The sequence below is a fragment of the Epinephelus lanceolatus genome, chromosome 10 (assembly GCF_041903045.1).
Source record: "Epinephelus lanceolatus isolate andai-2023 chromosome 10, ASM4190304v1, whole genome shotgun sequence".
NCBI classification, from domain to species: Eukaryota; Metazoa; Chordata; class Actinopteri; order Perciformes; family Serranidae; genus Epinephelus; species Epinephelus lanceolatus.
In genome coordinates this window covers 15856669-15870245 of record NC_135743.1, presented here as the reverse complement: position 1 = coordinate 15870245, position 13577 = coordinate 15856669, and the positions used below count along the sequence as shown (strand labels likewise).

The 13577-nt window shown below is 38.6% G+C and overlaps 1 protein-coding gene across 1 annotated transcript; it reads right to left on the bottom strand.

Moving 5' to 3' along the window:
• Positions 1–2584: 2584 nt before the first annotated feature.
• mrpl51 (mitochondrial ribosomal protein L51) lies at positions 2585–8689 on the bottom strand. The gene is made up of 4 exons (XM_033640078.2): positions 8526–8689; positions 8239–8334; positions 3407–3514; positions 2585–3028 (listed from the first exon to the last, which is right to left on the bottom strand). The coding sequence occupies exons 2-4, from the start codon at positions 8327–8329 to the stop codon at positions 2832–2834; spliced, it is 396 nt and encodes a 131-aa protein (XP_033495969.1). The 5' UTR covers positions 8330–8334; positions 8526–8689; the 3' UTR covers positions 2585–2831.
• Positions 8690–13577: the final 4888 nt, after the last annotated feature.

Sequence of the window (13577 nt, the reverse complement as noted above, 5' to 3'; positions counted from 1 at the left end):
TGGTGAGTTTTAAAACCATCCCCAGTAATAAAGCTTAAATAATTGTGGTCGACTGTATCAAGTGATTTTAGTGTGGATGAGCTGCATGCATGTACAAAATATCACCATAATCTAAGACTGATTATAGTAGACTGAATAATTGTCCTTCTATTTTCTAAAGAGAAGCATAAGTTGTCATGTCATGTCATGTCGTCATGTCATGCTATCAAATGTTTCCAGCAGAGCAAACATTGGCTCCAGCCCCTCCGTAATGTGCCAAAAGGCATTTGAAAAACACTAGTCATTAATGTGAAACTGCTTTATTCAGTGTTTTTATCAGTTTAAATCACCTGGTCCGTTTGTTTTGAAGAGGAAAAGATCTCTGCAGGTAATTCGGCTCCTGGTAAAAACCTCCTAAACAATAAACAGTGAAGAAATTCTAACCAGAAGAAACTGACTGCAATAACAGCATTGCTCCGTCTTTTGTTACGGTTTTGATTAAGGGACCCCTGGCAGCAGAACATTACATATTGTATGTTTGAAGGCTGTGTTTTTATTCACATTTTTGTTAATAAAATAAAATTTAATAAAGTGGTGGAAAGAATGCCCATCATAAATTTCATAGCCCGAGACGATGTCTTAAAATTGTTTGTTTTGTGAAACCCACAGACAAATTGACAAATTAACTTTAAGATGGAAAACAGCAAATCCTTATTTTTGAGAAGCTGGGACCAAAAGTCAAATGCCTCAAATGAATGATCAGCTATAGGAATAGTTTCCAGTTAACTTGACTAATCCTTCCAGCGCTAACTTCAGGTGGACAGGATCAGAATTCACTGGGGTCAGAGAGGAAACACCTGAACCACAGGCTTTTGTTGCATGATCCTATGCAATACTTTATTAGCAAGGGAAGGAAGAGTTGCATAAACAAGAAACTGAATCTGGAAGTTGTTTATCTCTCCCTCCCTCACAATACAGACTTGACATTTCTGAAAGGTTGCACATGCAGCACATCAAACATTCACTGCACCTCCTACATTCTAAAGATGTCAGAGTAACTACTGCGTGTGAGATCTGCTTTAACTTGAAATTACTGTGGTGCTGAGAGGAAATCAAAGAAAACTTAAGGGAAATCATCAAAACAATTACACTTACGTAAAGGAAAATTTTCATCTATTCTCTGTTCACTGTATGTTACGACAGCATTACACAAGTTCACAGAAACTGTTTTTCAGCCTTTTGACTTTTAAATCAAAGCATTTTTGTCACCTGTTGCAAACGTCTGTGTTGTAAATAGTTATTAGAGGCGTGAAGAGCTGTAAATATTCAGTATTACAGTCGCAGGTACATGTATCTTTTTCTTTCTATCTTTTTCAAAATGATTTTATGACCACTCAGATTTAATGCCTCTTTGCACAAAACATAGGTCCAAAAAGCTTTACAGTTTTGTATCAAAGAACTTGACTCACCTGCACAAAACCCTCACCTTAGCTCCATCCAACACTTTTGGGATGAACTGGAATGCCAACTGGGAGCCAGGCCTCATCACCCCACATCACAGCCTGGGCTTGCTGATGCTTCTGTGGCTGAGTGGGAGCAAATCTCTGCAGCTAGGCTGTAAAATCTTGCGGAAGGTCTTCCTGGAAGAGTTGCGGTTATCACAGCAGCACAGTGACGCCCATGCAAACTCAATATTTAGCTATTATTTTAATGGTTTCTTTCTTCTTGAGCTCCATTGCTGATCTTAGCTCTCTTCACACTGATGTTTTCATTTTAGAGCACTGTTGTAAAATGAAAACAATCTCTGTACACAGAAGCATTTTAGCACTATTTCAGAAATGACCTTCATCCACGCCAACACGCCTAAAGATACATATCACTCGACCAGTCATATACACTGGACATGTGCTTGCTGGCGTAAACAGGAAACAGACTGTCTACTCTGTGGCTGGTTGCTTAGTTCGAGAAAATATTGCAAACAAGGCAAAAAGTAAAACCAGAGACATTTTAGCTTGGACTGGCAGTGAGGTGGAATTGTTACTCAAAGAAACACCAGTATAAGGCGGTCAAGTCAGCCGAAAAAAAGAGATTAGGGGTTGTTACAAAGCAAATACTGGCACATGTAAGAGTGGTACAGGGGGCATTATCCATCACTGGAGGAAGCCAAGGCAATGGGAAAGGAGTTATCACACAAGAAAGATGAAATCACAGAAGTTGTGTAGATGTTGCTATAATGTTTTGGCATGTTGAGACTGACAAGACACAATCGAGAAGCAAACCTGAGTGTCTGCATCACTGTTTTCCAAAGTCTACACTTCCACGAATCCACACTAAAAAACAATCCCTGAGTTCTCAAACTAAAACAGGGTCAGCAGCATTTTCAAAGGTCTCTGTTTTAGGGGTTCAAAAACTAATGTGGACACTAAGCATAAATGTAGCAATAATGATGCGTTTAAAAACAAAAACATGTTAGTGTGGGTGTAGCCTTAGATTCTCAGGCAAGACCGCCATGTCATTTGTTTACAGCTATCGAGCAAAAGCAACCAGCTTGTTGCTGTCTGGGAGCTGAGGGAGCTTCTGTTGGTTAGAAGAAATAAAACAAATATTGTTTTTCCAGTCTTTTTTTGGCTTTTATATCTTAAATTTTGTGTTGGTCATAGGACCAAAAACAATCAAACAGAAGTACAGGAAGTATACTGCTCTGAATCACACAAAGCTTCTCCTCATATGAAAATGATAACTTAGAAAAAAAATGGCGACATACAGCACTTTGACAGCATGAAACACACAGCTAGTTTCCATCAGTCCTTATTGGCTGGTCACATGTATTTGCCAGTATGGTTTGTTCAACGTTAGCGGAATTTGCCATAGCGGTTGAAACGTTTGTAGAGATAACGGATCCTTTTCTCCAAGTTGTGTCTGTCCAGAGTCATCATTCTGTCGCCCACCATCTTCTTCTTTCTTATTAAGCGCTGCAGTTCGTTGCCTCTGAAAGCCTTCACCCAGCAGGGCGCCATGATGAGGTCTTTGGGATGAGCTTTGAAGTCCCCTGCAGAAATGAAGGGAGGAGATCAGTTTGTGCACAGTGTGTGTGAGATGAAGAGCAGAAAACAAAAGTAAAACTATAGGAAAAGTACAGCTGGTGAAGAATTGGGAAGTGGAATAGAGATCTAAACTCAGCAAAGATGAACCAGGGTGTTAATTTGGTTTTACATTTATTGTATACAGAATTTGTCTTTTAAGCAAACAGCAAGCAGTTAACTAATCACATTTAAGACAAATCTAGATCCACAGATGCAAAGTACATCCCACCAGTTTTATTACATGCCCTGACAATCATACAAAAACTGTTTTTCTTTAATAAAACCAACATAAACTGACAAATCCCAATGTCTCAAACTGAATTTAACTGATTAAGGACACTTACCTAAGATGCCTATGTTGTCATAAACCCCGAACATGCTCCTCTTCTCAGTCCACCTGTCCACCTTCTTCAGCTCTGGAATGGAATGCATCCTAATCTGATGGCACGTACCTGAAGAAAGCACACTGTTTCATGAAAATCTTTCTGCACATATATTATAGGCTTAGGCAATATCTATTTTTTCATACCTCCATACCTTTCTGAAATTTCACCAGTACATGACAGTATTTGTGCACGATGCTACCTTCCACCACAACCATCTCACACTAGTCTTGTTAGTCGTCTAGTTAGTTAGTCCACTGTTCCAACCATAGACTGTAAATGTAAAGATGGACACAAGACAGCTGCCCAGAAATTAAGCTGAAACACCTCAATTGCGCCCTGGCAGCCGGCTACAGTTCATAAAGCCCGCCCTCTCCATGGTATTGGATGGGACATGGGCCAAACTAAAAACTCATAGTATACATCAAATAAATTTTTCCCAAATAAGGTGTCTGTCATTTAAGGCAGTTTTGATCACGCTGCTGTTTGTTCCAGTATTCGTTTTTCTAATAAGTTTGGTTTTTATTAACTATGTAATGCTAGAAAACAGGGACTTAACAACTTGATTGACAACTGTGTGAGCCAATCAGTGTGCTCGTATTCAATACTGCTGCTCACAACTGGTCGGATGGGTGTATGTGCAGGAAACTTGATACTGTGGAGCTCGCTACTTTGCAGACTGGCTCCAAATGACGTCATCAGCGCAAGATAGCAGCGGCCGTATCTAGGATATTTTAGCTTCACTTCTGTACAGTGGGGGTAAGTGGAGACATGTCGTCTATCTTTATATACAGTAGATGGTTCAAACAATCACCAACTCTAGTTTGGTGGAAATAAACTCTTAATTCACCAAGTTAGATGTGAAAATATGCTGTTTTTCTACGCAGCCTCTATCCGTCATTGCACGCTGACTGTTTACCTGTCCTGTAATGTTAACCCTGCCACTTGCAGTCGCCATGTTTCACAGGTCAGCTGCGTGTTCTACAAGTAGAGACTGACCTCTGGAGGTGTGTGCTGTATGCTACTTAAAGGGAAATTTCGGTTTATTTCAACCTGTCTCCTATCGTCCTAAATTTGTTTCAAGTGACTAGTGACATAAAAATAATAGTTAGCATGTTAGCCGGGGCGCATAGTAGCGTCAGACCTGTTAAAACGTAAGTGAACGGGCAACTTTCAAGTGCAAAGTTAGTCCACTAAACAAGCTTTTTTCTCCCACAAAGACCGCCTCATATCGTTAGGATAAATGTCAGAGAACATAAAGAAAACGACATGTAAACGTGTTGTCTTACCTTACCAGTGTGGTGCCATGTTTGTTTACCATTTAGTTCTGCTTTCCAAAGCACGGCCGAAATATCACGAGAACAAGAAGCGATCTCATACCGTGCCTGAAATATCGTGAGAACAAGCAGCAACAACTGGAAGGCAGAACCGGACAGTAGCCTGAAAAGTTCATTCATTTATTTTATGAAAGATTTATAGAATAATGGCTGACTTTTTGCCAGACTTTGACTTTGTGTAGGAGGAATTTGATTTTGCAGAGTTTGATGGCCGCCCTTATTTATTTGAGCCAGAATACACTGACAAAGAGCTTCGTGAAATTGAAGAACGGAGGAGGGGAGAGAGAGAGGCGCAACAGGTAGAGGACGAGAGAGGAGGAATGGCTGCTGCAAGGCTGCGTAGCTCTGGAGATTGATGGTGTACCTGTGAATGCTGTGCCCCAGTGCCCACAGAAGAATGCCTCTGTTGCAAGGAATGGGACCAGTTGCAGCCTTATTTTCAAGGTCTGGATGTGACCGAGGACGAGACACCTCCACCTGGAGTAGTATTCAGCTGGGCTTTATCTAGAGCTTGCGAGATTTCAGGCACGGTATGAGATCGCTGCTTGTTCTCGCGATATTTCGGCCGCGCTTTGGAAAGCAGAGCTAAATGGTAAATAAACATGGCAGCACACCGGTAAGGTAAGACAACACGTTTACATGTCGTTTTCTATATGTTCTCTGACATTTATCCAAACGATATGAGGCGGTCTTTGTGGAAAAAAAGCTTGTTTAGTGGACTAACTTTGCACTTGAAGTATGCCCGTTCACTTACGTTTTAACAGGTCTGACGCTACTATGCGCCCCGGCTGTATCTAGGCTAACGGCTAACATGCTAACTATTGTTTTCAATATAGCAATATATCAATATAGCATCTCCATGAGTTTCAGAGAAAGATGAGCGTATACCCTGGTATACCTTAATAGCATGATACCGCCCAAGCCCAACACACCAAATTTAGATTTGAAAGATTAACTGATTAGTTGAGCAACATAAAATGATTCCAGAACAATGGATCAATCTTAAAGACATGTATTAAACAAAAATGCTTAATATCCACTGGATCCTGCTTCTCAAATGTGACATTTTGCTGCCTTTACTTTATAATGTCACTGTAAACTGTAAACATATAGGTTTTAGACAGCTGCTCAGATAACAAAAACAATTTTATAAAAGCATCACATTGGAACTCAGGAAACAATAGATTGTTTAAAAAAACAGTGGTTCTCAAAAGGTGCCATGCCAATCCAGGTGTGCCATGGGATTTGGTGATAACCACACATTATTATTGCAATATTCAACTGGGCTGATACAAAAAGTAATGAATTAATTTTTTATTGACTGTATGAGTATGTTGTGTGCACCCATTTCCTAATAATGAGGGAAACTCTAGCTAAAAAATGTATTCTAATAAATCTAATTTTAAAAAAAACCTACACTGGGGACCTATTTGTCACCATTCCCACATGGGAATTGTTAGTGTGTGACACATCAAAAGCCCTGATTGACAGCCAATGTGAGGGATGACGAAAGAGAACAAAAGGACACGCACAACCTAGAAAAGACTTAGCCTAGGTGCTGGACCACAAAGAGGCACCAATGTAGAAAAAGTTTAGTCCACACACTATATACTGCTCCAAAGATTTAATGTGAATATCACCACATGTGACATTTCGGGCACAGGCCCTTCATCAGACACGAAACTGGTACAGAGACACACCTGCTTAAATCAATTTCAGGGATCACCTGACAGGTCATGTGATGTGGTAAACAAAAAAATAATAAAACATACACATATGTGATCATATCTAATCCCCAAAGTACAATACAAATGATCATCAATAATGCTAATAATCAATACACATCACTTCACATCAGTACACAACAATAATGATACTCACAATCAGCATGTGAAAGAGTAAGATCGAAACAACTTGAATATCACATGACAAAGAACATCAGGTATAAACCGTCATACTGTGATGTAATATCAAGAAGAAAAAAGAAAGTAGAAGAAATACCTGAAAGAAGAGGCGCCTCTGCTACTCTAAAAAGTAAAAAAAAGACCTGAGGCCCTTCCTGTGACACCTCCTTTTGACTGTTCTATGCGTTGTATGCTTGCTCTGTGTTTGATCCATTATTATGCTGATGTTGATGATGATGATGTTGACTCTTGTATTTTGATGATGATTACCTTGTGTTTGACATTAGCATTTGAGCTTGTGGTTGTTTGTGGGTTTTGGTACATGGCACCATTGCTCCAGGGGTGATGTTGACATGACTTTCTCTTATTTTCTCTACTTGTATATAGCTGTGGACACTTTGAAATGTCTTGATCTTCTATATCACTAATTTTAGAGAAGCAGAGGCGCCTCTTCTTTCAGGTATTTCTTCTACCTTTTTTCTTCTTGATATTACATCACAGTATGACGGTTTATACCTGTTGTTCTTCGTCATGTGATATTCAAGATGTTTCGATCTTACTCTTTCACTTTCTGATTGTGAGTATCATTATTGTTGTGTATTGATTATTAGCATTATTGATGATCATTTGTATTGTACTTTGGGGATTAGATATGATCATATATGTGTATGTTTTATTATTCTTTTAATTACCACATCACATGACCTGTCAGGTGATCCCTGACACTGATTTAAGCAGGTGTGTCTCTGTACCAGTTTCATGTCTGATGAAGGGTCTGTGCCCGAAACGTCACATGTGATGATATTCACATTAAATCTTTGGAGCTGTATCTAGTGTGCAGACTGAACTTTTTCTACATTGTGAGGGATGATAACATTTAAAAAGAGAAAGCTATGTGGGACAATTGATTGCGTTAATGTACGGAGCAAATTACAATAAAGCACCAGCAAAGACGACCTACCGATGAAAGAAAACTAGACTAGACTAGACAGTATCTCGAAAGCTGCCAGTCATATTTTTTCTTCTTTATATTGTCTTAAATCATGATAAGAGTGATAACACATGCTATAGAAGCTGTTGTGCACAGATGTAAATACAGGTGTGCCTTGAGATTTTGGCTTGCCCTTTGATGTGCCTTGGACACGACAAGTTTGAAAACCACTGGATTAAACGATAAACGCTTTTTGCAACCCTAACTGTCTCATTAATGCATATTTATAAGAATGCAAATTTAGTTAAACTGGCCTCAGGTGATTTATTATTGTTTACTCTGCTCTACTTGTACTACTACTACTACAAAAAAGGTTTCTAATTTTGATATGCAGTATAAAGTACTAGTTTTGGATTGGTATGTGTCTGTTTCTGCTGCTGTTGTAAGACCTAATTTCCCCAGGGTGCACCTGACTTATCATTTAATTAATAGTCATGTCTAGTTATAAAAATAACTCAAAAATGCACACACTGTATGCATATAAAGTAAAACTATTGCTACAGTAAAGACACACAAACAAGCTTGTTTGTGTGACACATTAAGCTCAGTCTCAGTACTCACCAGTAGAAAAGGTTCTGGCTGTGTGGAGCAGAGTCCCAGCAGACTGACAGAAGGACACTCCAGCTCTCAGTAACCCTCCCAGTACAGACATGTTTTCTACAATAACACAATAACATCATATGTAAGGAAGCCAGTTTACTCTGCTAGGGTTTTAACGCGTTGCCTGGTCGGGTTTCTCTCTATCAAACACAACGTTAGCTTTAAAGAATCTTTACATTGACCCCTAGCTTTAGCTTTAGCATTAGCTAGCACATTAGCAACGTTATAAACAGTTTCATGAACATTACCAGTTTCAACGTCCAGCTGCGATGTTGTGCCACCTAAATATTTTGTTATTGTCACAGCGAAGTATAAATTGCAGAGTTATGTGGAGGTCTAACACTTAAAACTATATGTTATTGCGGTTTCGACATGCTCTTGGTGGTCGCTTCCATCTTAGTCTGTGTCCCACAATGCATAGCGCCGGTACCGTAGTGTCATTAGAGCAGCGCAAGAACAATTGTTTGACGGTCTTCACACCTTATTTTTCATCCGGTAGAGGTCGGTACAGGAGGAAAAAAACATGGATAAACATCCAATAAACGGGAATTTAAATTAAAAAGCGTTGTTGCTTTAAGTTAAAATAGCCAAATCCACACATTCATTATAATTAAGTGCCCCAAAACAGCTGACCCTGCGCAGGCCAGATCTTGGTGGCTTATATTCAGGGGCGTAGCACAGGGGGAACAAAGGGTACTAATTTAAAGGGTCCAAGGGGCCCACAGACCAAGTAGGGCTTCTACAAACAGTAAAGATGTAAGAAAGAAAGTGAGACTTCATTAACTTATGCTGCATTCACATGCTCCTCAGAAAGTCCCATTTCCAGAAACGGATGTAGTTCTTCCAACATTAGTGTAGTCAAGAGATTAGGGTCACTCTGGAAATAATATGGACGCTAAAAAGAGGATATGCTGTATTGTCTTGCTCACAGAATTTAGCAAACACAATAACAGTTTGAAGATTTATACTATGGAAATATAGGGTGAAAACTTGTATTACAAAGTGATTTTGTCACAGACTTGTTGCTGCACCACTACATCCCCTGAAACTGCTTTAAATTGCTGTACTCAATGAATGCTAATAACTAACTTTCCTAACTAATCTAGGTCCCTCTACATGGACAGCAACTACAGGTACAACCTAATACCATATCACAAAATCATGTGAGTAAAAAATAGACACGCAATATGTGAATTGATAATACATTTATTACCACCAACCAAACATTAACTTTTGTCTGCTGTGTTTCTGAATATATGACGTCAACTGGGCAACTCGTGTACCAAAATTTTCACTGACTTTCCATAGTCATGTTATTCTGACTTGAGGGGGAGTTCACGGGAACTTTTCCGATTAATCTGACACAGCATTAATGCAGTGTTAACTCTGGAAAATTACTGCTTCTTCTTCTTTCAATTTCTTTTCCAAAATATGCAGTAAGTAAAACATTCTGTGATCTACAGCGACCTCTAGTAGGTAAAGAGTAGCCTGAGTGAACACACAATATTTCCTTTCTTGGTTAAGCTAGCTTACTGGGTAGAGTGCAAAGTCTCTTAAATCACTTAGGCTGTAAAATAATGCAAATGTGAGCACATAATTTGGGTTTGCATGCAAGTTTCGTCTCCTGCAGAGGCATCTGGAGAGTTGGCCACTTCTGCATCCTCTGGCTGTGTCTCTGCAGGTGCCAGTATTGAAGGAGTCATGTTCACACTGAAACTTTGCAGGGTTTTATTCAAGCAACAAATCTTATCTTACTTATCAGTTTTAATTGGTGAGGACAGATGTTAAGCCTTTAGCTAGAATGAAAACCTCACTTCATACATACACAAAGAGACACACATGCATACACAGACTGATACTTTCAGTCTTACTGTTGTTGAGAGCTGGGTGGAATATTTTGTCATTTTCAAAGAAACAAGTGCAGCTTAACTGATCATTGGCTTCATTTCATTATTACTAAGGCATCAGTGTGGTTGGTGTGTGGAAATTTAACCAGACAAAACAATATTGAACATTAGATTCCACTCAACTTTAACACACTGCAATAGCCTGTGCAGAGAACGGTTACTGTTTTACTGTAACTGTGCATTTAGTCTAAATTAAGATTATACTGCAAGTAAATGTAGATTTTTGACTTTCTTTTACATATGCAAAAACCTGTTGAGATACACAGCAGACAAAAGGACACACGATAAAGTACAAAATCAGTTTATATATGCAGAAGATGAAGAGAACATCTGTTGACAAGTAAATAAAAGATTAGGGAGCAGTAATATTCATAGAATGCCATGACTCAGAGAGAAACATTTATCATGCACTTACATTGTGCATCACAGATACACAGTCAGGTTTCCGTCTTCAGCTTCACACCAGCAAACAAAATGCTGACCAAACACAATTTAAAAAAATTCTCAGCAGAGCATTTGTTTTATCTGTGCATTGTTTCCTCTGCCAGTAAAGCTCAGTGGAACATTATATCTCATCACCTACACATACACCATATAATCATATCAGTTATTGAAATTAAACCACAGCAGTGTTTACAATAAATCAGAAGGTCTGGGGCCTAAAAAAACTTAACTGCTCATTAACATTAGAAAATAAAAACTGTGTCTGTCACAAGAGCAGACAGTCTATAATACATCATGAGGGTTTGACACAGGAACAAACTACTCATGTGCTGAACTTCTTCAGAAGCAAACTAATTTGACTATTTTCCAACTCGTCCTATTAACATAATCATCTGCATTCCCTCAAAGGCAAACCTCAATTGTTTCCACATGAGGGGCATTTTCCTTCGAAGTACCTTCTCCCCATATTCAGATACAGTGAATGTGACTTTACATCAGCTGTAGGAAAGACCCCCTCACGCATACATAGTGACGCATACATGCCCCCGACACTGAAGGTCACAGTTTGAACAGAGAGAACGTCAAACTAAAGCCACGGCAAAAAGAAATACAACACTGATTTAAATGTGTTTGGTGTGAGGAGGAAGCTCTCAGTGTGGCTGAGATGAAAAGACTTACAGTATCACTCACCCAGCAGTCACACAGCTCTTACCAGGGAAAATGTCTTCACAAGATGAAGAAAAACAGCTCTGTGGTTTCACCCACATATTCTCAGGTGTATCTATCCATCTGTGTGACAATCTATTGGTCTATGTGTCTATATACCTGTGCTTTTAACTGAAAGTAGGTGTTCCAAATGTTTCAAACTAGTTTTTATTTCATGTTTGTTTGTTGAAAAATATAAATCACTGAGCTGAGCTGTGATATATCAGATAGATAGATAGATAGATAGATAGATAGATAGATAGATAGATAGATAGATAGATAGGAGTCTGTCCTTTAATAAAATGATGCTTTGTTTACTCCTTCAAATTAAATCTGTATATTTGTCTTTAAAGGAAAAGGACATTCAGCCTATTTGAAGAACAATGAATCACCTAACATGTACAGATACATAACACATTAGAATAGGATGGCTGCGTAACTCAATGTTTACTGTAACAGTATTAGTCTATGCACATCAGACAAGTCGTAACATTAACTGTAAAATAGGAAAACACAGCATATCAGTATGCAAGTATTAACTCTCCACTGTCATAGTTTTTTACTAGCCTATAGACTTCCAACACATTCAGATTCAGGTTCCTTTTACTGTCGTTTTTATGATGACACATAAAAACAAAATACTGCAAAATTAAAAGTTCCCAGTGCAGTAAAATTAACAGCATAATAGCTTTTTCTGAAATTCAGTATAGCTTGTGGTGTTGCTGTGCCACCCCAAGATTTTCGGTGGATTCATCCGGCCACCACTATGAACCCTTTCTTGCTAACTATTTTATTTTATTTCAATGTTCTTTGTATTTCTTAAAATTCCCTGATTTTATTTGCTTGGGTCCCACATTGTTTTAAATCCGGGATCAACCATGTAAAGCATTTTGTAACTTTGTTCTGAAAAGTGCTTTAGAAATAAAGATTATTATTAAGGATATGGACCTATTTTTGAGTCTGAAATAAAGATTGATTGATTGATTAATTGATATCATTATTTCTTGGGGCACTTTTGCAGCATTTTTTTTTATCAATGATTACAACTTCTGGACACATTTCATATTATTACAGCTATGTTTCATTTTATTGTCATTCACTGCTGTCCTTCACTAATGGGAGCTGAGTAAGTTGTTGCCCAATACATTAACAAACACTAATATCTGCTTATAACTACATTTCTGTGTTTACACTTTTATTAAATGTATACTGCTGATTAATCAATCAATCAATTTTATTTATAAAGCCCAATATCAGAAATCACAGCTTGCCTCACAGGGCTTTACAGCATACGACATCCCTCTGTCCTTAGGATCCTCGCAGCTGATCAGGAAAAAAACTCCCCAAAAAAAACCTTTAACAGGGGAAAAAACGGTAGAAACCTCAGTAAGAGCAACTGAGGAGGGATCCCTCTTCCAGGACAGACAGACGTGCAATAGATGTCGTACAGAACAGATCAACATAATAAATTAACAGTAATCCGTATGACACAATGAGACAGAGAGAGAGAGAGAGACAGAGAGAGATGCAGGACAGATGTGGGGAGTTACCAATCAGGGTAGAAAACCTAGACATCAGTTATGCCAAACTATGACTAAACCTCTGTACTGTGTAACTTCAACCTTAATTTCCCAGTTTCTAAGTATTCTCGATCCCTTTGGTTGACATTTAGTGCAATATGTTAAAATAGATGCTGTCAAACAAACATTTGACTGGCAGTGTAGGCCTGTTTCTACTGCAACGACTACTACTATAAGAACTGACGAAAAGGAAAACAAAGAAGCGAGAACGGAGGTAATGATTCACTTTCACAAGCATCCATCACAACAAGATACCATATTAGTGAATGGCCTCATTCTCAATATACTGGTGATGATGATGATGATGGTGATGGGAGTTGCGTGTTAATCAGTGTTTGTAAACGTAAGTAACTGGCAGTGACGGAGGTGTGGCGTCTGCACTTTTGCCATTTCAGTTTCAAAGCAAGAGCTGGAGCTTCCCTGAATGATACTGAAGTTATCTGTAAACAAGTAACATTCCCTGTAGTGTGGAGAGCTGTTGTAAAATAGTGTACAACTAATTTACAGCTCAGCGTGTCTGAAAATGTATTTATTTTGAAGTGTAAGGAGAGTATGTCAGTATGTCTTACTGTAGATGCTGCTGTGTACAGTCCTGTACTGTGCTTGTGTCTTGTGTAAGCTCTGGTTTGCAGATTGGGTAAAGTTACATATTGTTATATAATTT

Excerpts from the sequence above, each read along its gene's own strand:
- mrpl51 (XM_033640078.2), bottom strand. The coding sequence starts at position 8,329 with ATGTCTGTACTGGGAGGGTTACTGAGAGCTGGAGTGTCCTTCTGTCAG. Across the intron at positions 3,515-8,238 it reads AGCCAGAACCTTTTCTACTG|GTACGTGCCATCAGATTAGG; the intron begins GTGAGTACTGAG and ends TGCTTTCTTCAG. Across the intron at positions 3,029-3,406 it reads TGACAACATAGGCATCTTAG|GGGACTTCAAAGCTCATCCC; the intron begins GTAAGTGTCCTT and ends TCATTTCTGCAG.